The sequence below is a fragment of the Mycteria americana genome, chromosome 16 (assembly GCF_035582795.1).
Source record: "Mycteria americana isolate JAX WOST 10 ecotype Jacksonville Zoo and Gardens chromosome 16, USCA_MyAme_1.0, whole genome shotgun sequence".
NCBI classification, from domain to species: domain Eukaryota; kingdom Metazoa; phylum Chordata; class Aves; order Ciconiiformes; family Ciconiidae; genus Mycteria; species Mycteria americana.
Genome location: NC_134380.1, coordinates 13750335 through 13771751, shown reverse-complemented (window position 1 = coordinate 13771751; position 21417 = coordinate 13750335). Strand labels below are relative to the sequence as shown.

At 67.3% G+C, this 21417-nt stretch overlaps 3 protein-coding genes across 3 annotated transcripts; 2 read left to right on the top strand and 1 right to left on the bottom strand.

Moving 5' to 3' along the window:
• Positions 1-209: 209 nt before the first annotated feature.
• Positions 210-7450, top strand: GAA (alpha glucosidase). Its single transcript, XM_075518898.1, has 19 exons — positions 210-629; positions 707-852; positions 1229-1394; positions 1816-1912; positions 1996-2115; positions 2282-2400; positions 2540-2671; positions 2831-2941; positions 3132-3245; positions 3398-3482; positions 3606-3723; positions 4108-4241; positions 4373-4524; positions 4779-4927; positions 5035-5176; positions 5414-5512; positions 5716-5880; positions 6365-6517; positions 6975-7450. The coding sequence occupies exons 1-19, from the start codon at positions 210-212 to the stop codon at positions 7032-7034; spliced, it is 2682 nt and encodes an 893-aa protein (XP_075375013.1). The 3' UTR covers positions 7035-7450.
• Positions 7451-8061: 611 nt separating this feature from the next.
• SGSH (N-sulfoglucosamine sulfohydrolase) lies at positions 8062-14275 on the bottom strand. The gene is made up of 12 exons (XM_075518664.1): positions 14216-14275; positions 13911-14099; positions 13620-13737; positions 12874-12965; positions 12416-12770; positions 11259-11416; positions 10907-11012; positions 10200-10350; positions 9777-9933; positions 9452-9533; positions 9165-9368; positions 8062-8819 (listed from the first exon to the last, which is right to left on the bottom strand). Exons 1-12 carry the CDS (start codon positions 14273-14275, stop codon positions 8260-8262), a joined length of 2232 nt encoding a protein of 743 aa, XP_075374779.1. The 3' UTR covers positions 8062-8259.
• SLC26A11 (solute carrier family 26 member 11) lies at positions 11561-20263 on the top strand. Its single transcript, XM_075518569.1, is given in 17 exon segments — positions 11561-12010; positions 12012-12467; positions 12763-12955; positions 13137-13222; positions 14043-14122; positions 14935-15077; positions 15344-15519; positions 15675-15747; positions 16184-16234; positions 17041-17101; positions 17478-17533; positions 17652-17792; positions 17913-18040; positions 18465-18564; positions 18853-18986; positions 19312-19384; positions 19639-20263. Coding segments are annotated over 17 exon segments (2481 nt in total). The 5' UTR covers positions 11561-11575; the 3' UTR covers positions 19734-20263.
• The last annotated feature ends 1154 nt before the right edge of the window (positions 20264-21417 follow it).

Below are 21417 nucleotides of genomic sequence, written 5' to 3'. Positions count from 1 at the left end.
GGGGACGGGGCAGGTGCAGCCGGGACTTGCAGCCGGAGGGGCCGCCCGGCCCCGCGCTCCCACCGCCTTTGGCGGAGGCTCCGGCCAGCGGCGGCGGGGCCGGCCCGGCTCCGGGAAGGCGAAGGCGCCCGCCCGGTCCCGCCCCGCAGGCGGCGGCGTGACGTGGGGCGGGCCCGCCGCGCCTGCTGGGAGGCCGGGACGGCGGGGCCATGCCGGGGCCGGGGCCGGGGCCGGGGCCGCGGGTCGCTGCCGCCGCCGCGCTGCTGGCGCTGCTGGTCCCCGCCGCGGGGCGCAGCCCCGGGGCCGCCGGCTGCGAGGTGCCGCCGGGCGAGCGCTTCGACTGCGGCCCCGAGCGGCTGCTGTCGCGGGAGGGCTGCGAGGCGCGGGGCTGCTGCTACGCGCCCACCGGCCCCGGCCCCGGCCCCGGCCCCGGCCCCGGCCGCGGCCCCGGCCCGCCCTGGTGCTTCTTCCCCCGCGGCTACCGCAGCTACCGAGCGGAGAACCTGACGGCCACCGCCAGCGGCTACACGGCCCAGCTCCGCCGCGTCGCCGCCAGCTTCCTGCCGGGGGACGTGGGCAGTCTGCGGCTGGACGTGGCGCTGGAGACCCCCGCCCGCCTGCGCTTCACGGTGCGCTCCGGCTCCGGCTCCGGCCCCGGCCCCGGCCCCGGCCCCGGCCCCGGCCGACCCCCTCTCTGCTCCCGCAGCTGCGGGACCCGGCCCGGCAGCGCTACGAGGTGCCCCTGGCCACGCCGCGGGTGAGCGGCCGAGCCGCCTCCACGCTCTACGGGGTGCAGGTCAACCGCGATCCCTTCGGCCTCGTCGTCTACCGGCAGCGCGGCGGGCGGGTCCTGTAAGTGCCCGTTCTGGGCCGAGCCGGGGGAAGGGTCCCCTCGCCTTCCCGAAGGGATTCGGTCTGGAGGCGGGACCTGACACCGGCCCCAGCAACGCACGGGCCGGGAGCAGGGCTGTGGCAGGGGACACTGGTGACGGCAGCGGGGTGGCAGTCAGCGGCTGCGGGGGCCGTGCTTTGACCCCCTCTGCAGTTGGTGGCTGGGAAGGGAGGCGGGAACGCCAGAGCTCAGCCGCAACTTGGTTTTGTTTCACATGGTGATGAGCATCTGTGTCCCTCCCCAGAGCTGGTGGTCCTCCAGCTCGGTGCCTCCCTCCTCCCCGGCTGCTGGGCACCGCCGGGGCTGTTTGCCGGAGTCTCCCTTTCTCTCCGGCAGGCTGAACACCACCGTCGCGCCCCTCTTCTTCGCAGACCAGTTCCTGCAGATCTCCACCTCCTTGCCCTCCCATTTCATCTCTGGGCTGGGGGAGCACCTGACGCCGCTGGTCCTTGACACGGCGTGGACCAGGGTCACCCTCTGGAATCGAGACATGGCGCCCGTGGTACGGAGCGGGGCTGGGGGAAAGGGAGACGGCTCATCTGCGCTTGCAGGGGTGGCCCCATGGCCTCTTACGTCTTGTCTGGGGCTGGGGAAAGGCGTCCGTGCCAGCTGAGCTCTGGGACCTGGCCTCAGCCCCGGGCAAGCCCATGGGACTGTTGTCCCCAGGTCAGGCTTTGTCCCCCCTGGGGCTCCGCTCTGCGCTGCTCGGGAGCTGCTTTGCCCCGCACTTGTCCAGGGCTCTTGCTCGGGGCAGAGCGCTGCCGACTGGGGCGGTGTTTGGGGCTGCAAGCCCTGGGTTTGCACCCTGAGCTCTGACGCTGCTTCTGGCCGGAGGCGAGGGGCAGCTGGGTGGGTTGGTGGGTGGATGCTGCACCGGGGTCTCCGGTGGAGCCTTACTGGCACCGCGCTGTGCTCTGCTCCAGCCCCAGGTCAACCTCTACGGCTCCCACCCTTTCTACCTGGTGATGGAGGACGACGGTTCGGCCCACGGTGTCTTTCTGCTGAACAGCAACGCGATGGGTGAGTCCTGCGGAGGTGCTGGGCGTGGGATTGGCCCCGGTCCCTGTCCTCAGCTTGTTCCTCCGGCACTTGCGCTTCCTCAGACGTGCTCCTGCAGCCCAGCCCGGCCCTGACCTGGCGCACGACAGGCGGGATCCTGGACTTCTACGTCTTCCTGGGCCCCGACCCCAAGAGTGTGGTGCGGCAGTACCTGGACATCGTCGGTAGGGCCGAGCCGCGGGCGGGGGGCACGGGCGCTCCTGGGATGGCTTTGCTGGGATGCTGTGAGCCACACGGCATGGCCGGCGTGGCGGAGCAGGGCTGCAGGGGAGCACGATGCCGGGCCGTCCCTGCGCCCGCCTGGCCAGCACACACCCTCCTGGCTTCCAGGGTTCCCCTTCATGCCCCCGTACTGGGGCCTGGGCTTCCACCTCTGCCGCTGGGGCTACTCCTCCACCGCCATCACCCGGCAGGTCGTGGCCAACATGACGGCAGCCCTCTTCCCCCTGGTAGGTCTCGGCTGCTCCCCGGGAGCCTCTGCCCGAAAGCGGCCATGGGGGAGCTGATGGGGAGCCCCGGCGGGGCGAGGGTTGCGAGGCGGCGTGAGGGTCCCTGCTCATCCCCGAGCACCGGCGCCACCGTCCACAGGACGTGCAGTGGAACGACCTGGATTACATGGATGCCAAGAGGGATTTCACCTTCAACAAGAAAAGCTTTAAGGACTACCCGGAGATGGTGCAGGACTTCCACCGCTGCGGCCTGAGGTACATCATGATCGTGGTGAGTGACACCCCCAGCCGTGCCGGGGCTCCCGCACCGGTGGGCTGGCACTGGGGTTTCCGGCTGCCCCCCAGGGTGGGGATGGAGCTTCCTCTGAGGAGGGAGAAGGAGGCTGTTCCCTGCCCTCGCTGGTGAAGCCCCGGCTTTCTGCCCCACCAGGATCCTGGGATCAGCAGCTCGGGGCCTCCCGGCACCTACAAGCCCTACGACGAGGGACTGAAGCGAGGGGTGTTCATCCGAAACGCCACGGGGCAGCCCCTGATCGGGAAGGTGTGTGCGAGGGGCAGCCCCGGTCCCCACGGGAGGGGGCTTGAGCGGGGCCGTGGGAGCGGGACCCCGAGAGCCGGAGGGAGACACCCGGGGAATGGCCGTGGTGGATAGTGGGGTGGCACATGGGGACTATGGGGTGGAGCGGGCTGGGGACAGCGGGGCTTTGCCTGTTGCTGCTTCGCTCCCACAGGTCTGGCCGGGCCCGACGGCCTTCCCGGACTTCACCAACCCAGAGACTCACGAGTGGTGGCACGACATGGTGAAGGACTTCCACGACCAAGTGCCCTTCGATGGCATGTGGATTGTGAGTGGCCCCGGCAGAGCTGCTGGCTGCGGCTCCCCAGCTCCTGCCCTGCACCTCTGCTGGGCCCTGGTGCAGCAGTGAGGGCATCCATTCCCTCCCCTCCCCTCCCCTGCCCTCCCCTCCCCTCTCTTTCCCTTCCCTTCCCTCCCCAGGATATGAACGAGCCATCGAACTTCGTGGAGGGCTCACAGGACGGCTGCCCCAACAACAGCCTGGAGCGGCCCCCCTACGTGCCAGGTACGGGGAGCAGGTACCAGCCTCTGCCCAGGGGTGCGGGGAGCCCCGCAGGAGCCCGGGGGATGCTCTGGTCCCGGCCGAGCGGGCTCCGAGCTCGCCCTCGCCACCGCCTCTCCCGTGCAGGTGTGTTTGGGGGACGCCTCCAAGCCGGAACCATCTGTGCCTCCAGCCAGCAGTACCTGTCCTCCCACTACAACCTGCACAGCCTGTACGGGCTGACCGAGGCCATCGCCTCCCACGAGTAAGCCTGGGGCTCGTGCCACAGCTCCTGCTGTCCCGGAGGATCCACGTCCCAGGGGAGAGCCTCCTCCCCATGCTGCGGCGTGGGCGGTTTGGGCATGGGGGGCATTCGGTGGGTGGGCCGGGGTTTGGTTTGTAATCCAGCGCGCTGCCTGCTGCTGCCAGCCCGGCGCTGGAGGGGGCTGGTGCAGTGCGGCTGTGCTGGCTCCTGCGCTGGGGGATTGCGTCCTGAGCGCTGTCCCATGTCACCTGCCCCACGGGCGAGATGGCCCTGGGCGTCTGCCCCAGCACGTGCCAGCTCTGTGCTGCTGCTGGGAGCCGCTGGCGGGGGGCTGAGCCCCTTCCCCGGCTGGGCGGTGCTGAGCTGACCCCGTCCTGCCCGCAGCGCGCTGCTGAGGGTCCGGGGCAAGCGCCCCTTCGTCATCTCGCGCTCCACGTTCGCTGGGCACGGGCGCTACGCGGGGCACTGGACAGGGGACGTCGGCAGCGACTGGGAGCAGCTGTATTACTCCGTACCAGGTAGGCTGCGGGGTGCTGGGGCTGCATCCGCCTCCGCTTCCCCCCGTGCCTCTCCCGCAGCCAGCGGCTTCTCCGTGGCTCCGTGCCCGAGGCACCGCAGAGCCCCGACGCCCTCTGTGCCCCCTCCGCAGAGGTGCTGCTCTTCAACCTCTTCGGGGTGCCGCTGGTGGGTGCCGACATCTGCGGCTTCGTGGGCGACACGTCCGAGGAGCTGTGCGTGCGCTGGACCCAGCTGGGCGCCTTCTACCCCTTCATGAGGAATCACAACGACCACGGCACCCGGGTGAGCGCCGGGAGCCCTCACCCCGCCGGCAGCGGGCGGGGGGGCGGCTGGGTGGACGGGGCAGGGGCGGGTGCGGGGGGGGCCGTGCGAGGGGCTGCCCTGCCTGCGTGGGAAGGCGGCCGGTGCAGCTGCGGGGCTGCGTGCTGTCGGTGCTGGGCTCGTGCCGGGAGGGGAGCCCGTCCCCCATCCCCAAAAGGCTCCAACCGTTCTTCCCCACGCTGTCTGAGCATCCCCCGTTGGCTTCTCCCCTGCAGCCGCAGGAGCCGTACGCCTTCAGCCCGGCTGCCCAGGCTGCCATGAGGAACGCCCTCCGCCTCCGCTACTCCCTCCTGCCCTTCCTCTACACCCTCTTCCACCGGGCTCACTCCGCCGGGGAGACGGTGGCGCGGCCCCTCTTCCTTGAGTAAGTGCCAACCAGCCGGGGCCGATGAGTGCTGGTCCCCGCTGGGCGCAGCGGGAGGTGGGTGCAGGGTCTCCCTGGCGCTGCACCGCCCCTCCGTCCTTCCCCAGGTTCCCCAAGGACCCCAACACCTGGGCCGTGGACCGCCAGCTCATGTGGGGCGGGGGGCTGCTCGTCACACCCGTGCTGGAGGCAGGAAAGACCAAAGTCAGCGGCTACTTCCCGGCGGGGACGTGGTACAGCCTCGCAGGGGTGGGTGCTCCCCTGCCGCGCCACGGGGCGCTCAGGTGGCTGCGCGGGGGCTTTGCTGCGGGGCCCCGCGTGCGTTCCCGCGCCCCACCGCTGGTACCGGCCCCCCAGGGCTGTGTTCAGGACTCGTGCCTCACCCGCCTTCGCTCATGGCCGTTTGAAGGCCACGGCGCTGGGCTGGGACCCTCCTGGGCACGCCGTGCCCTACGCCTGCTCTTTCCTCTTTTCGTTGTTATTTAGGACTCCACCATCCACAGCAAAGGGCAGTGGATCCTCTTGCAAGCTCCCCTGGACACCATTAACGTCCACGTCCGCGCAGGACACATCCTGCCCCTGCAGGTGAGCCCCCTCCGCGCTGCGGTGACGCCGCGGTGACCTGTCTGGCCAGCCCCTGCCCGCATGCGGCCCAGGGCGGAGGGCTGCAACGCGGTCACCGGCAGACTGGACGTCGCCGAATGAGCCGCGAGCCTGCGGTGCTCGGCCGGGGCTGGGGGAAAGCGACTCTGGCAGCGCTGGGAGCTGTGCCTGATCCTGTGCCCCAGGAGCCTGCATTCAGCACTGCCGAGTCCCGCAAGAAGGGGATGGCCTTGGTCGTGGCACTGACGCCGGACGGCTTTGCCAGGGGAGACCTGTTCTGGGATGACGGGGAGAGCTGGCAGACCTTTGAGAAGGGGGACTATGCCGAGATCCTCTTCCTGGCCACGCACGTGAGCGAGAGGGGGCTGCTGGCGGGGGCATCCGGGCACGGGTGTTCGCTGCCACGCGCAGGTCCTGGTGCCCCGGGGCACGCGCGGTCACGGGCAGCACCGTGCCCTGGCGCAGCCACGCTGCGTTGTGCCAAAATTGCCAGACTGAGCCGCAGCCCCGCAGCGGGTGCTCAGCGTGGGCTACGGCACTGTGAGGTGAGGGGGTCCCGTGGGGACTGTACCCCCCCAGGAGGCCACTTAGGAGGGGGAGAGGCTGTGCTGGGGAGCTGGCCGCTCTCTTCTTGCACAGCAGCGGATGCTCTCCAGCCCCGTCCCTCTGATAAATGGCTTTGCCACTCTCCAGTGACAGCAGAGCACCCGTTCCCCGGGGCTCAGTGCCCTGCAGATGGGCAGCGCGTTGGGCAGGGCACGTCGAGAAGCCCTGGGTGGGTGCAGGGTGGCCGGGACCCGGGAGCACGGGGTGACGGCCCCCCTGTCCCCGCAGGGCGCCGTGCTCAGCCAGCTCCTGCGGGCAAGCGCCGACCTCGATGGGGTCCTGCTGGAGGCCGTGACCGTGCTGGGCGTCACCAGCCCTCCCCGGCAAGTCCTGGCCAACGGTGCCCTCGTGGGTGACTTCTCCTACCGCAGCGACACCCAGGCGAGTGCTCGTCCCCCCCGTGGGAGGGGGCAGCGAGGGGGGGGAGCTGCCAGCTGGTGGCTAGGAAGGGAGCCGGGGCTCAGCCGAGGGGCTGGCAGGGTTTGGCCCCAGCGATGGCACGGTACCCGCTTTGTTGGCACCAAGGAGCGTAAAGGGCTGCCCGGCACGGGCTGGGTCGCCGCCCTGGGGCCGGGGCAGGATTAGGGTGTGCAAGGGGACAAGGATGGGAAGATGGAGGAGGGAAAGGATGCGTGGTGACAGGGCTGGAGCTCTGCGAGGAGCAGCGGCACGGCTCTGCTCCTGGGGCTGTCTGCCATGGGCACCCTTCCCGGGGGATCTGCGGGACCGGGGCCGTGCCGGGCTGCATCTCTGCGTGCACCCAGGGGGGCAGGACACCCCCCTCGGCTCTGACACCCGGACGGTTCTCACCGTGCTGACCCCTCCTTCTCCCCCTCAGGTGCTGAGAGTCCCCGTGTCGCTGCCGATGTGGGAGCAGTTTGTGATCGCTTGGTCCTGAGCCCGTGCCAGGCCCGTGCCGCTCGGCGGGGAGAGGCGACGCTGCTCCCTCCGGCTCTGGGGCCGAATCCGTCCCGTCCTTTGTAAAACCAGAGCTGTTGCTGCTCTTCCCACGCAGCGCGGCTCCTGGGCTTTGGCTTCGCAACGCAGCTCCTGGGCTTTGCCTTCTCTTCTGGCCAACGTGAGTTCACTGGAGACTTGCACCGGAGGGGCTTGCACAACCCCTGGGATGGCGAAACCCTCATCTCCTCCAAAATGGGGAAAGAAAGACCCAAGTGCCTTGTGAGACAGCAAACCTGTTAACGTGCGGAACTGGCAACCTGTCAAGGGACGGCGGGGAGTCTCCTGGCTGTGTATCTGGGGAGGGGAGCCACGCGGCGGGGCGAGGGAGCGGTGCTGTGAATAAAGTTGCTGTTTGCTGGGAGCGGCCGTGTCTGTGCTCCTCTCTGCCGGTGCCTGTCCTGAAAGTGCTGCTGAGCCCTGGCTCAGCCCTCCCCCCCCGCTGGGACCCCCCGGCTCTGTCCCTGCCTGGGGACCTCCAGCAGGACCGCCTGCACCCCTTGCAGCCTTCACCCCATCTCCCAGAGCGTTGGGGGACCCCCAGCTGCTCCCCCAACCCCAGCTGTGCCGTGGAGCCCCTCGGCCCGTCCGTCCTGCTGGCTCCGAGCGCGGGGACTGCTGCCCTCCGGGGCTGCCGGCCCTGGCCCCCAGCGTGTGGCTCTGGTCGAGCCCCTGTCACCCAGGGAGGGAGCAGACACTGTCACCCCTGAGCCCGCGCGCCTCAGGGACCCCGGGCGCTTTGTGTATTTTGCTAAATTAAACCGTACCCCCGCCGCCTCCTCGCTGGTGCCCACTGGCCCGTTTTCCCAGCAGGGCTGGCAGCAGGCAGGGCTGGCAGCAGGCAGGGCTGCACGGGGACCGCGGTGCCGGGAGCTGGCAGGAACGTGCTCAGCTCCAGGTAAAAACGCAGACCTCTCCTCCAGAGGCTTTATTGAGGCTATATATATATATATATGCCTCCAGGCTCCTCTGGCCGAGGATAAAGGCACGAGGATCCCCAAATGCTCCAGGGCCAGGCGGTGTTTGCGATACAAAGAGCTGAGCCTTGGGGCGTCACCCAGGGATTTGGGACTGGCCCAGCCGGGATCCTGCTCCGACCCCCTCGTGCCCGGCGGGCAGAGCACGGCTGTCCCATGGCAATGGGGGACGCCAGGCAGAGCGGAGGCTCACAGCTCGTTGTGCAGCGGCCGGCACTGGGGGCTCGGTTTCTCCTCCAGGACAGCGTCGGGGGCACACACCCAGGGGTCACCCGTGTCCCACTGCCACTTCAAGAGCTGCGTGCGAAGCAGCTGGAAGACGGCGGCGTAGCGGGGGTCGGAGGCCAGGTTCTGGCTCTCGGTGGGGTCGCGGCTGCAGTCGAAGAGCTCCCAGCGCTCCCTGTAGTAGTACTGGTGCAGGGTTTTGTTCCAGTGGGTTGGCTGCCCGGCCCTGGTGCGGTTGAGCAGGTCTTGGAAAGTGGGCGAGACGTAGAAGTCCTGGTCGATGGGGAAGGGCATCTTGTAGTTGAGGTTGTGAATGAGGCGGAACTGCTGGTGCTGGACGGCTCGCATGGGGTAGTACATGGTCACCTCGTGGTGGCTCTGGCTGCTGAAGGCGGTGGCCCAGGGCTGCTCCGACTCCAGTGCTGGCAGGAGAGACTTTCCAGTGAGCTGCACCCGCTTTGTGCCAAAGATGCTGTAAGAAGGGTAGGGGATGGAGAACCAGTCCAAAATGGTCGGCGTGAGATCTGGAGGGGAAGAGAAGGGTGAGAGGAGGGGCTGGCGCTTGGGGGAGGAAACTCAGCCCTGGAGAGGGGCAGAAACGTCCCCGGGGTCTGCTGCCGCGTGGGCTGTGGGTGGTCCTGGGATGAGCTGCGGAGCTGAGCCCCAGGATGACGTCCCTGCAGGGGACCCTGCTGCTCCGTCGTCCCTGCTTTCCCTTCCCAGGGCTGGCCATGCCAACGCTGAGGGCTGCAGGCTGTCCTCCGGGAGAGGACCCTGGGTTTCGGCGTGGGGAGGGTGGGCACCAGCTCACACCCCCCCAGCACAGCTCTGCATACCTCTGCTCCCTCCTGGGGGGCACGGGCTCTTACCCAAGAGGGTGGCGAAGGCCTGGCTGACCTGTCCCCAGCGCTTGGTGTGCTCAGGGGAGGAGATCAGCAGGGGCTCGGCGGTGCCCGACCGGTAGAGGTTGGTCCTGCCGCTGGGGAAGGGGATGCCGTTGTCAGAGGTGTAGATCACCAGCGTGCTGTTGTGGAAGCCGGCACGCCGCAGCTCCTCCAGGACCAGCCCGATCCCTGCGGATGGAGGGACAGAGCTGAGGGGGGGCGGGAGGGACTGCAGCGCTCGCCAGTGCCAGCCTGGCCCCCGTGGCTCCTACCTTGGTCCATGCGCCCGATGGTTGTGTACTGGGCTGCCAGGTCCGCCCGGGCAGCCGGCGTGTCTGGAACAAAGTGGGGGACCTAAGCGGAGAAAGGGAAGGCGGCGTGTGGCAGCCCTGGGGAAGGAGGACGTGGGTATGCCAGGGTGGCCTTTGCCAGCTCTCGCCCTTAAGGCTGACGGCAGTGACCGAGGTGGGGGCCGGCCTGCAGCTGCCCTGGCTCCGGTGGAGGCTGCTGTCACATGCAGCCCCCATACGGCCCCGCACAGCCCCATATAGCCCCACGCAGCTCCATATAGCCCCACGCAGCCCCACAGGCTCCCACCTGCACTTGCTCTGGACGGTAGAGCTGTGGCTTCCAGTCCGGGATCCAGCCCATGCCGCTCTCTCCGTTGCCGAATTTCTCACAAAAGGCCCCGTATTGGGGCTGGGAGTGCCCGCAGCGGTGGGGGTCGTGGAAGGCAACGTAGAGGAAGAAAGGCCTAGAGATGGAGAGGGGGGAGGTGGTGCAGGAAAGGGCTGCCCAAGCCCCCTGAGACCAACCCTGGGCTGTGCAGGGGTGAGCTGGGGTCAGCAGGAAGGCTCCCACCTCATGTGGGCTTCTGGATATGGGGTCATGCAGAGACAAGGTGTCCCTTCCTATTTGTGACCAACTGGGACATGGAGACATATCTTCAGCGAGGCCCGTTTCCCTCTCCTCTCCTGTGCCCCCTCGCAGCCCACCCCAGGGACGCAGGGTCCGTCTCACCTCTCATCCTGGCTCTGCAGGAACCGCCGGACAAGCACTTTGATTCGAGTGATGTTTCTCCCAACCTGCAAGACCGAACCGTTCTCCTCTGTGTAGGCGAAGTCAAAGGGGTAGACAGCCTCGGGCCCAACGTGCTTCTTCCCAATTATCCCTGCAAGAACGCAGACGTGCGGTGTGCCAGGAGCAGCGGGGAGCGGGGGGTAGGACGCTGCTGCTGCTCCTCCCCGGGGGCCGATGCAGATCATCTGCTCCAGCACGGGCTGCGCTCAGCAAACGCTGGTGAAAGTGGAAGATACCGCTGGCTTCTCCAATCGTTTCTGCCTGTTGCAGAGGCACTTCCACATCTGCTCAGAAAATGGGACCCACCTGGGGACCACGCTGCCCCAGGTCGCAGGCGTGGGTAAGCGCTAGGGCAGCTGAGCAGCCCAGGTGGAAGTTTGGGTCAAGCATGAGCCTTGTGTGGACTGGGAACCAGGAAGGAGCAGGATGAGGACGAGAAGAGAAAGCGTGGTGTAACGAGGACGGTAGAGGAGCAGTGGTGGGGGGAAGCGAAGCGAAACCCAGGTGTCAGCACAGAGCATGGGCACGGTCCAGTCGGTGCTGTCTAGCTTGCAGGCGGGTTAGCCCGCAAGCTCTCTCACCCGATGGGGTCTGGTGCACAGAGGTGGGGGGTTCTCTGCCTGTGTCGCTTGCCCTGGGCTCCCTACCTGTCCGGACACGTGCTTGGCTGAGCAGCCGGGGCAGGCTCCGCACGCTGTCGAAGGAGTTGAAGTGGTGCACGTCCTGGTGCAGCCCGTACATCCCATTCTGGTGCTGCCGGTGTGGGGAGACAACACGGTTGGAAGATGCCGGCCAGCCTGGCCCCAAAACAAGTCCAGCCGTGCAGCAAGTGTGCGCCCATGGGAAGCGGGTCCCAGGGGCCAGGGGACAGAGTGGGTCGGTGGGCATGGGGGGATTGCCAGGTCCTGTGACCATGCTGTAGGCGCGCCGGCTCTGGTCATCCCCAAGTGCCCACCGCGGACCGACAGCCCCCACCCCGGCACGCGCGGGTGCCCCTACCTGGGGTAAGCCGGTCAGGATGCTGGCCCGGCTGGGGGAGCAGCTGCTGACGGAGGTGAAGGCGTTCTGGAAGACCACGCTGCGCCTGGCCAGCGCGTCCAGGTTGGGCGTCCGGATGGCCGAGTTGTTGTAGGCGCCGCTCTCAAAGCCACCGTCATCTGCTGCAGCGGGAGGGGTGCGGGGTGAGCCCCGCAGCACCGGGCCTGACCCCGGCGTGTCCCTGACCGTGCGGGGGGGCAAAGCCCAGGGGACACGAACGATGCCGGGAGCATTCCTGGGCTGAGGCCGGGGCTGCGGTGACGCTCCCGGCAGAGGGGATGCAGCGGGACCCCCGGGGCCGTCCCTCCCCTGCCCACCGGACGCCCCGAGCGCCGAGCCCCGGGCAGGGGTACCCCGCCGCCGGGCGGGTCCCTGGGCCGGGGGCGGCGGGCGCGGCCCCGGGACCGGCTGCGGGTCCCCGCCGGGCCGGCGGCCGCACTCACCCAGGAGGAGCAGCACGTTGCGGGCCGGGGCCGGGGCCGGGGCCCCGCCAGGCCGGAGCGCGCCCAGCAGCAGCGCCAGCGCCCAGAGCCGCATGGCAGCGGCGGCGGCACCGGCAGCGGCACCGGCCCGGCGGCGGCGGCGGCGGCGGGGCTCGGCGGCTCCTCCGGCCGCCCCGGCTCCTCCTCTGCCCCGGTCACATGAGGCGGCCCCGGCGGCCCAGATCCGGCCCGGGCGGAGCTGCCGGATGCGCCGGGAGCCGCCGGCCCCGCGGCAGGGAAGGGGATCGCCCCGGCGGCTCCCGCGCAGCCCCGGCGGAGCCGCCCCGACGCCCCCCGGCACCGCGGGGGGGCCCGGCCCGCGCCGCGGGGCCTCCTCCGGCCTCCCGGGGCGGCTGCGAGCCCGCGGCCCCTCCGCCTCCCCCGGCGGGCGGGGAGCTCCGGACCCCGCGGCGTGGGGGGGAGCCCGGCGCGGCCGGGCCGGGGGCGGAGGGGGCTGGAGGCGGCCGGGCGGGGGGCGGCGGCCCCGCCCGGGCCGGCGGCGGGTCCCCGGCAGCGCGGGCAGAGCTGCCCGTGCCCGGGGGTGCGGACGAGGCTGCCCGTGCTGCGCTGGCTCCCGCGCTATTCTCTGGCCTGGCTGCAGCTCGACCTGATCGCCGGCCTGACCGTGGGGCTCACCGTCGTGCCGCAGGCGCTGGCGTACGCCGAGGTGGCCGGGCTGCCTCTCCAGGTGGGTGGCTGTGCCCCGCGGCCGTGGGTGCCGGGGCCACCCCCTCCCTGCCCGCTCCCTGGCCGGTGCGGCGGGCAGGGCAGGGCAGGGAGGGCAGGGAGGGCTGGACGGCCGGGCGGCCGAGGGCCGGTCCGGGTTCACCCGTTCTCCGGGGGCAGGAGGCCGTATCTGTTTGCTCAGGGCTGGCTGCGGGCGCTGGAGGGACCTGGGGACAGCCCAGCCCTCCTCGTCCTGGAGGTGCCTGGCGTTTCCCAGCTCCGAGCGTTGTGCCGGTGCTGCTTTTGTCCCCGTGCAGTACGGCCTCTATTCTTCCTTCATGGGCTGCTTTGTCTACTGCTTCCTGGGCACCGCCAAGGACGTGACGCTGGGTCCCACAGCCATCATGTCGCTGCTTGTCTCTTCTTACGCGTTCCACCAGCCTGTCTATGCCATCCTGCTCGCCTTCCTCGCCGGCTGCATCCAGCTGGCCATGGGGCTCCTGCACCTGGGTGAGATGCTCTTGCCGTGCATGGTTGTATTTTTAGGATATCACTGTACATCCCCGTCCCCTGTGCTCTCCGAGACGCTGGGGTTGTCCTGCTAATGCTTGTGACAGCTCTGTGTGCATGCGAACACCCTGTGCTCCCCGTCGGGGCCAGCAGTGTGCTTATTGCCACCCGTCCCGTGCAGGTTTCCTTCTGGATTTCATTTCCTGCCCAGTCATTAAGGGGTTTACATCGGCTGCTTCCATCACCATTAGCTTCAGCCAGATCAAGGTAGGCTCTGCTGGTCTGCTCTGGACGCCTTGCCTGCTCTCTCCTGGAGCCAGCCGTGCTGCGGAGCTGGGAGATTTAGTACCGCGCTGGGCGATGTGCTCGGTGTGAGAGGAAGGAGCTGCAAAGGGGACACAGGTCCCCCCTGCCAGCAGTTCTGGTGGGTCCTTGAGTGCTCTGTTCTGAGCAGACCAAGCCGAACGCACCCTCTGCCTGTGACCAGCTGGTGGCATTTGGGACACCGGTAAAACCAGGACATTTAATTTGGTCACTTGCGGGAGGTGCTGGGTGATTCTCGGGCACGGTGGGTTTGCAGCCCTGCTGGTCCCTCGCTGGCCTCTCTCAGGGCCCTGAGGCTCCCCAGCTCTTCTGGGGCTGCAATGCTTCCTCTGTGGTTAACCAAAATCAGAGACTCGGGGAGATGGTGTCAGGCTGGGCGGGGAACCGGCGGGCCGGTATTGGCTAATAGCTGCGGTCGCAGCGGGGGCCGCTGCGAAGGTGCTGGGCCCTTGCTGCTGCTGCCGGCGGGGTGCAGGGGGACGGCAGGGCTGCGCAGGCTGGGCTGGGGCCCCAAGCTGAAGGACGGGGTGGAGGCATCTCAGAGCATCTCTGAGCCCTGCCTGCACAGAGCCGCGCAGGGAAAGGGCCGTCCTGGAACGTGTGCGGGATGGTCGCTGAGGAGCTCTCCCACCAGCAGCGCCGACATCGTGTGTGTGCCAAGGCCCCGGGTGGGGCTGAGCCCCGGTGCTCCTGGCCGTCCCTCCACGGCACCCGGCAGCTTGGGTTGTGCCAGGCTTTCACCAGGCTTTGTCTTCCCGCACAGAACATCCTGGGGCTGCAGGGGATTCCTCGGCAGTTTTTCCTGCAGGTGTATGAGACGCTGCGGAGGATTGGGGAGACCAGGTCAGCACCGTCCCTGTGCCTGCCCTGCTCCATCCCCCTGCAGCCGCGGGGTCTCGGGCTCTGCTGCTTCGCTCCCCATCTCTTTGGTCACACCTTGGACCGATTTCTTGGTCCCTGCCCAGTGCTGTGACACAAGTGCTTGTTCTCAGCCATTTCCATTGGAGCTGGAAATCTGAAGATGGGGGAGCACGCGGGCTCCCAAGCTGCTAAAGGGGAAGGATGGGGCAGACTTGTCCTATTTTCTGCTCCCAGTCAGGTACACCAGGATTTTGCCAGCCCAAAGACATCCTGGGACTGTCTGTGTCCTAAGTTCTCCTCCAATTTTTGACAGTCCGAGAGGGAGCTCAGGCATCCCCATGCCCCCTGCCCTGTCCCGTTAGCTGCACCTGTGGCTCGGGGTCTGTGCCGCAGCCTGGGTTTCACACACGGCACGGTGACGCACAGGGTCAGCTTCATCACGGCTGGCAGAAGACCTCCCTGCCTAGCTGTGAGGGGCAGCAGCGGGAGGGGGGAGGCAGATCCCACTGCACGGATTCTGCCTGTCGCAGGGGTTCTGCTTCCCTCTTTACGAAGAGCCCGCAAACCCATTAGCATCACACCGCTGACCCCTCCTCCCTCTCCTGCTGCCCCCCAGGGAGGTGACACGTTTCGCCGGTGGCGCGGAGGTGCCGGCAGCGTCCCTGCGAGCTATGCACCTCCCGGCAGAGCCGCGGCACGTGCCCGGGCACACGCTCTTTCTCCCGTGGGGCTTTGCGGTAGCTCTCCCTGTGCCCTGCAGCGTGTTTGGGCTGGCACTGATGTGCCTCTTGCAGGGCTGGGGACGCCGTCCTGGGGCTGGCCTGCCTGGCTGTGCTGGCAGGGCTCCAGGCGATGAAGAGCCGCCTGCCCCGAGCTGCCTGTGCGGAGCCGCTGGCTGCCAGGGTCAGCTACCGGATCGTCTGGACCTCTGCCACGGGTGCGTTGGCCATCCCTGCCCTCTCCCCTCCCGCGGCCATCCCTCCTGGGGTCTTGTCTCTTCTGGGCAAGGAAGAGACAGCCCGAAACTGGTAAAGCCCAGGTCGGCAGGAGGTGGGTTGGGAAGGACAAAGTCCCAAGGATGGTTCTGCTGCTGTGCATGCCGCTTCCTAAGGCTTGGAAGACCTCCTGGGTACTGACCTCCTGCCGTCCCTGCCGCTGCCCTGGGCTCTGGGCAGGTTTTCACGGTTGCTCTCTCCGCTGCAGCACGCAACGCCCTCGTAGTCCTGTTTGCTGGCCTGGTTGCTTACTCCTTCCAGGTGATGGGCTCCCAGCCGCTCACGCTCACCGGCAGCATCCCCCAGGGCCTCCCTGCCTTCCGGCTGCCACGCTTCTCCATGGCTGCACCCAATGGCACCGTCACCTTCAGGAGCATGGTGGAGGTGGGTGCCAGGCTGGCTGGGGGAGGCTGGGCTCCCCGTGGGCTGCCTTCTCCTTACTCCTGCGTTTGCTGGCTCCCCACGCAGCGGGAGGAGGCTCTGCTGCGGGGCGACCCTCGTCCCTCGGTGGCAGCACTCACCATGTCTTTCCCTCCCAGGACATGGGGGTCGGGCTGGCCGTGGTCCCGCTCATGGGCCTGCTGGAGACCATTGCGATTGCCAAGGCTTTTGGTACGGCTGTGCCAGGCTCCCGCGCCGGCACTCTCAGGAGGGGTCTCTGCAGGGGGCTTGGGGTGCTGGGGACGTTGCTGTTCCCACGGGGGCACGGGGAGGGACTGGGCTACCCGTGCCGAGCCTGGTTCATAGTGCGGGCTGGCAGGGGGGGTCCCGTGGGGTGCTGCTGACCCCCTCCCCTGGCCAGGCGGCTGCCCCATACCTGACTGGGGAGTGGGCTGGGGGGATCCTGCATTGCGCATGGCTGGATAGGAGCTGAGCATTGTCCTTTGCATAGGAGCTGAGCATTGTCTTGGGCTGCTCGGGGGGTGCTGGGCCAGGGGGGGGTGGGACGGGGTCCCATGGCTGTCCCAGGCACTGCCGGCCCCGCTCCGTGCACATGGCGGGTCGTGCCTGCGGGAAGCTCTGGGTGATGCCGCTCGTCTCCTTTCAGCCTCGCAGAACGATTACAGGATTGACCCCAACCAGGAGCTGCTGGCGATGGGTAAGGGGCCACTCGGAGCAGGAGGGCAGGGGGTGGGCATCTGGCCCGAGCACTGCCGTGTGTCCCTGTGTGAGCCGGCACAGGCAGGACACAGGAACAACCACAAAACCACGGATGAAATGCAAAAAGTAAATTTGTTTTTGTTACCTCACCAACTGGGGGATCCCCAAAGCAGCACCCGGGCAGAGGCACACAAGCGGGAATGCAGGCAGCGCAGAGCTCAGTCCGTGCCGGAGGATCAACGACCCTGCTGTTTTTGCCTGTTTATCAAGGATTCAGGCAGGCGTAGTCTACCACTGTGCTTTAATCTTTCCCACAGCAGGGCAGGAACCCCGAGCATGTTCGATAGGGTGCCTCTGAGTCTATGACAGGCCTATGTTATCTAAACGAGATGTTGCACTTGTCCAACACACAAGGCCAAACAACAACTAGTATGATATATGTGTTTTTCGACAACCCAGCTGCAAGTCACTTGAGCGTATTTACAATCCTCCTCGCCAGTCTTCCGTTATTTTCCCACAGTCCCGCAGCCCCCGAGCTACCAGAGATCCCCGTCTCAGCAGCCCTACCTCTTCCTGAAGTTTTACCTTTCTCATCTGGCATGGTGTCCCCCAGCCTTTCCCACAGCTAAGCAATTTCCAGAGCAGCCTGAGCCCAGCTCACACGGCTGGACGGGCTCCGATCCGGCCCCGGGTACCAGCCCGGGCACGGAGGAGGCGACGACAGGGGCACAGACCGGTCTGGTGGCCCCGGGCAGTGCCTCCCACAGCTGCTGCATCCCCAGCTCCTCTCCTTCCCCACCGCAGGCTTCGCCAACATCCTGGGCTCCTTCGTCTCATCGTATCCCGTCACGGGCAGCTTTGGCCGGTGGGTAGCAGGAGAGGGAGCGGAGCCCCAGCCCGCAGGACGCTCGCTGGGGCTGTGTGGTGAGGGGGCTCTGCAAGATCTTGGGTGGAAGGCTGTGTGGACCCCGGTGGGTCCCTGAGCTTGTGTCCTGGTCCCCAGCTGCCCACCTTGGCCGCCGGGCTATGCATGGATCCCGCAGCGACCTTCCCTCCCACCTCGCGTGCTCTGTGGTCCCGCCGCAGGCCTGGAGCTGCAGGGTTGCTCGTGTTTCTCCCCGGTGGGGTCTGACGGGGTGGGCGGTTTTCCTGGGTGGGGTCTCTGGGCAATGGGTGGGGGCAGCTGCTGGCCCCGGCCAGCGGCAGCGCAGCCCGGGACGGCGTGTTGCCTTGCATTTCAGGACAGCAGTGAACGCGCAATCGGGCGTCTGCACCCCCGCGGGAGGGCTCGTCACAGGTAAAGCCCCCGACCCCCCCGTGGGCTGCTCTGCAGGCACCCGTGCCCAGCACCCACTCCCCCCGGGCACCCTGAGCGTGGGGGACCCCGTGGCTCAGGTGCTCCCCGTCTCCCGCAGGTGCCCTGGTCCTGCTCTCGCTGGCGTACCTCACCTCGCTCTTCTACTACATCCCCAAAGCGGCGCTGGCCGCCGTCATCATCTCGGCTGTGGTCCCCATGTTTGACGCTGGGATCTTCAGGACGCTGTGGCGGGTTAAGAGTGAGGGCACGAGCCGGGGGCGGCCGATCCCATGACACAACCCGGCTCTGCCTGCAGAGCAGGCACGGTCCCAGAGGGCCCTGTAGTACAAGGACTGAGCCTGGGTCATCTGTCTTGCAGGGCTGGACCTCGTGCCCCTCTGCGTGACGTTCCTGCTCTGCTTCTGGGAGGTCCAGTACGGCATTGTGGCCGGGGTGCTGGTCTCAGGGATTCTCCTCCTCTACTCCATCGCCAGGCCCCCAATGAAGGTGGGCTTCACACCTCGCCTTGGATGCGGCGGGGCCAGCCGGGCTTGCCAGGGTGCGGGGAGCTGGGAGAGGGCTCCCGAGGACAGCGGGGCATCGGGGTGCAGGATGCTTCTGGCCTGCTCCTGCCCTATCCCTGGTCCCCAGCCTGCCATCGGTGCGGCGCAGGGACCCGTTTCAAGGAGCACGAGGAAAGGGTATCCCAGGAGCTGAGAGCAGGAGAGGGAGGCATCGCTGTCCCTGTTCCTGCTGACGCCTGGGGTGTGTGCAGGAGGGGAGCTTCCCTGAGGGATGGGGCTCCTGCGTGTCCCCTGCCAGCGGGAAGGACAGCGCTTTGCTTTGTCACACGGGCAGTTGTCCCCGCCTGGGGAAGGTCACAGCCCCGAGCTCCCCGTCACTCATCCCCCTCCTCTGGGGTCTTGCGCAGGTGTCGGAGGGGGACGTGCTCCTCGTGCAGCCGGGGAGCAGCCTGCACTTCCCAGCCATCGAGTGCCTGCGGGACGCCGTGTGCAGCCATGCCCTGGCAGGTACGGTGCTCCCCGGCCCGCTGGCTTGTCCTGGGGACCCGGCTGTAACCCGGTGCCCACCTGGATCACTGCTGAGGCGGGTGGCAAGTGCTGCCCAGGCCTGCAGGCTGCGGGTGCAAGCGGGGCCAGCACAGCTTCCCTGAGGTGGGGACCAGCCCCTGGCCGCTGCCGCTCTCCCAAGGCTGTCTCATCCCTTCCAGCCACGGCTCTGGCCCTAAGGGCTGCGTCCCCTGGGCTGGTCATGTCTGGACTTGCCAGGAACATGACCATGTGCTCTTCTTCCAGCAGCGTCTCCACCACGCTCCATCATCCTGGACTGTCACCACATCAGCAGCATCGATTACACGGTGGTGGCGGGGCTGGCGGAGCTGCTGCAGGAGCTGCGCAAGCACGGCCTCTCGCTGGCCTTCTGCAGCCTGCAGGTACGCGGGACGCAGCCTTGACCGGCCCCGTGCCGGGTCCTGCTCCCCAGGGGAGGCTCTGCGCCGATGGGCTCGGCCCAGCTGCCTTCCGTGCGTGGTCTGCGCTGGCCGCTGGCTCCTGCTGCGAGGATGCTGCTGCCTCCCTTCTGGTAGCACCTTCATCTCAAAGAGGTGGAGGCTGCAGCATCTGAGTCCAGCTGCGGGACGTGGGGCGGTGGGGAAGGGCTGCATCCTCTGCCCTGGGCTGGCTGGGGGGCTCACAGCCCCGGAGAGGTGGGAAGCGGCCGGCAGCAGGCTCCCCCAGCCCAGGTTTCTCTGCCCTCAGGACCCTGTTCTCCAAGTCCTGCTGTCTGCAGACTTAGAAGGATTCCAGCATTTCCCCAGCCGGGAGGAGGCAGGTGAGGCTCTGGGCTGCCCCGGGTGCTCTCCCGGGGCTGGGGTCCCCCCGGCTGCTGCTGAGCGGAGCTCTGGACGATGAGCCCGGTAGCCTGACCTTCATCAGGCCCCAAAGCTGCAGTGCGGGGGGCTGCAGGGGCCTGGCTCCCGGGAAGGCAAGCAGGAGCCCCTCTGGAGAGCGGGGTCACCCTGGCCTTGGAGATTCGTGGTGAGCCTTGGCTTAACTCTGTCCTGCTTCTCCCCCTTCCTGGCTCAGAGCGGTGCGGAGGAGCGGAGCCGGGGGACGGCGGGGCAGCCCCCTTCACGAGCACCAGCGAGAGCTTGCTGCTGCCCGCGGGGCTCATCCAGTGAGTCGAGGAGCCGCCTGGGACCTCGAAGGACCTCCCTATCCTCGAAGCTGCTGTCTTTTTTAAATCAGCTGTTTTAATTCTGGAGACTTTTCTTATTCTGGGACATACTGAACGCTGACGCAGAGCGTGCTCTTGTCAAAGCGAGTTTCAGTGATGTTGCTGCTGCCCTCCAAGCCCAAGGGCATGCTGCAGCTCCCAACCTCAGGCTGCTGGGAGAAGAAAAACATCAGTGATTTTACTCCTTACTGATCCCTCTTGGTTTGTGGGGTTTTCTGCCAAATGCTGCCATCAGGCAGGGCTGGGCTGTCCCCCCATGGGTGCAGCCCCTCACCTGACTCCTGCCAGGCACCCGAGGGGACAGGCACCGTGACACCAGCTTGTGCTTGCCGTGCTGTGAAATGGGTGCAAAAAGCAATAGTGCTGTCAGGCAGCGGGGCTGGGGCGCAGGGTTCAGGAGAAAGCAGTTTTCCTGAACTGCCCTTGGCTGACTTTCCCATAAGGAGGGTATAATAAAGCAGTAATTGCAAATGAGTCAGCATGATCTCTGCCTTCCTTTGGGGAAAGCTTTTGCCTTTTGTGTGGGAAGGAAAAATTAAGCTCCAATTTCTGGGCGCTGCTGAGCAAACCAAGGAAAGGAAACTGAAACCAGGCTCAGGCTGCCTGGTCGCTCAGAGCCTGAGGGCGTGCTCTGGCACAGCTCCTCCTGCCAAAGATTTTGCAAGTTTTGTAGAGGTGGCCACAAAACTGCGAGGGCCGGAGGCTGGACGAGCGTTTCTGCAGCAGAGCAACGCTGGGCGGCGAGTTCCTCACTGCACCAGCAGCCGAGAGGCATTTGCAGAGCTGGAAGGGGGCATGTGCCCTTTCTGCCTGCCCCTCTGCCCATCCGCCTCCCCAGACAAGGAGTGACCAGCACAGAGACAGAGCAGGTTCGACCCATTTCTCTTCACGTCGTGTGGCAGCTGGCTGCAGCCCTGCGCTGCGTCAGGTTGTGCTGTGAAAGCTGCTCCGCATGCCCAGAGAGGAGCTCAGCGAGACAGCGGCAGGAGGGGGCTCAGGTAACCCCTTGCCCGGGGACGCTGGGAGGAGCAAGCATGGGAAAAGAGAGGGGAAAGGGGGTAAAAAGGGCCGGTCGTGTGTAAATAGTGTGTGTGCTCGAACCCATGTGTGCGAGCGTGTCAGCGCTAGTGAAGATCAGGCCAGCTCAGTCCCAGTTGGATCCAGGGACGGGGTGACAGCCGCGTCCCCACTTTTGGCTGTTGGATCCAGCACGATGTATTTTCCTCCAACACATTTGCGCTCCTCACCGCTGCTGGCAGGCCCCGTCCTGCGTCCCTGCGCTTCCTGGGGAGCACACGCATTTAACAGAAGGGCGAAACACCCCACAGCCGCCCCCCGCGCTGACGCAGCCCTGCTACAGCGGCCGGAGGAGCCTGTTTATGACCATTTGCCGCCTGAGTTACTGCAGCAGCTCGGGGACCAGATGGGAACAAGAAACGATCGATCGTAGCGTGAGGGACGTTTCGCTCCAGGCAGTGCTGGGGGGTTGGTATGTCTCCACCCCACCAGCCAAAAGCAGAAAAAAGAGGGGCTTTGCTGGAGAGCTGGGAGCTGCTAAAGCGGGGCCCAGAAGGAAGAGGAGGCGGCCGAGCTCCAGGCCGATCCTCACCGGCCCAGGCCGGCTGCAG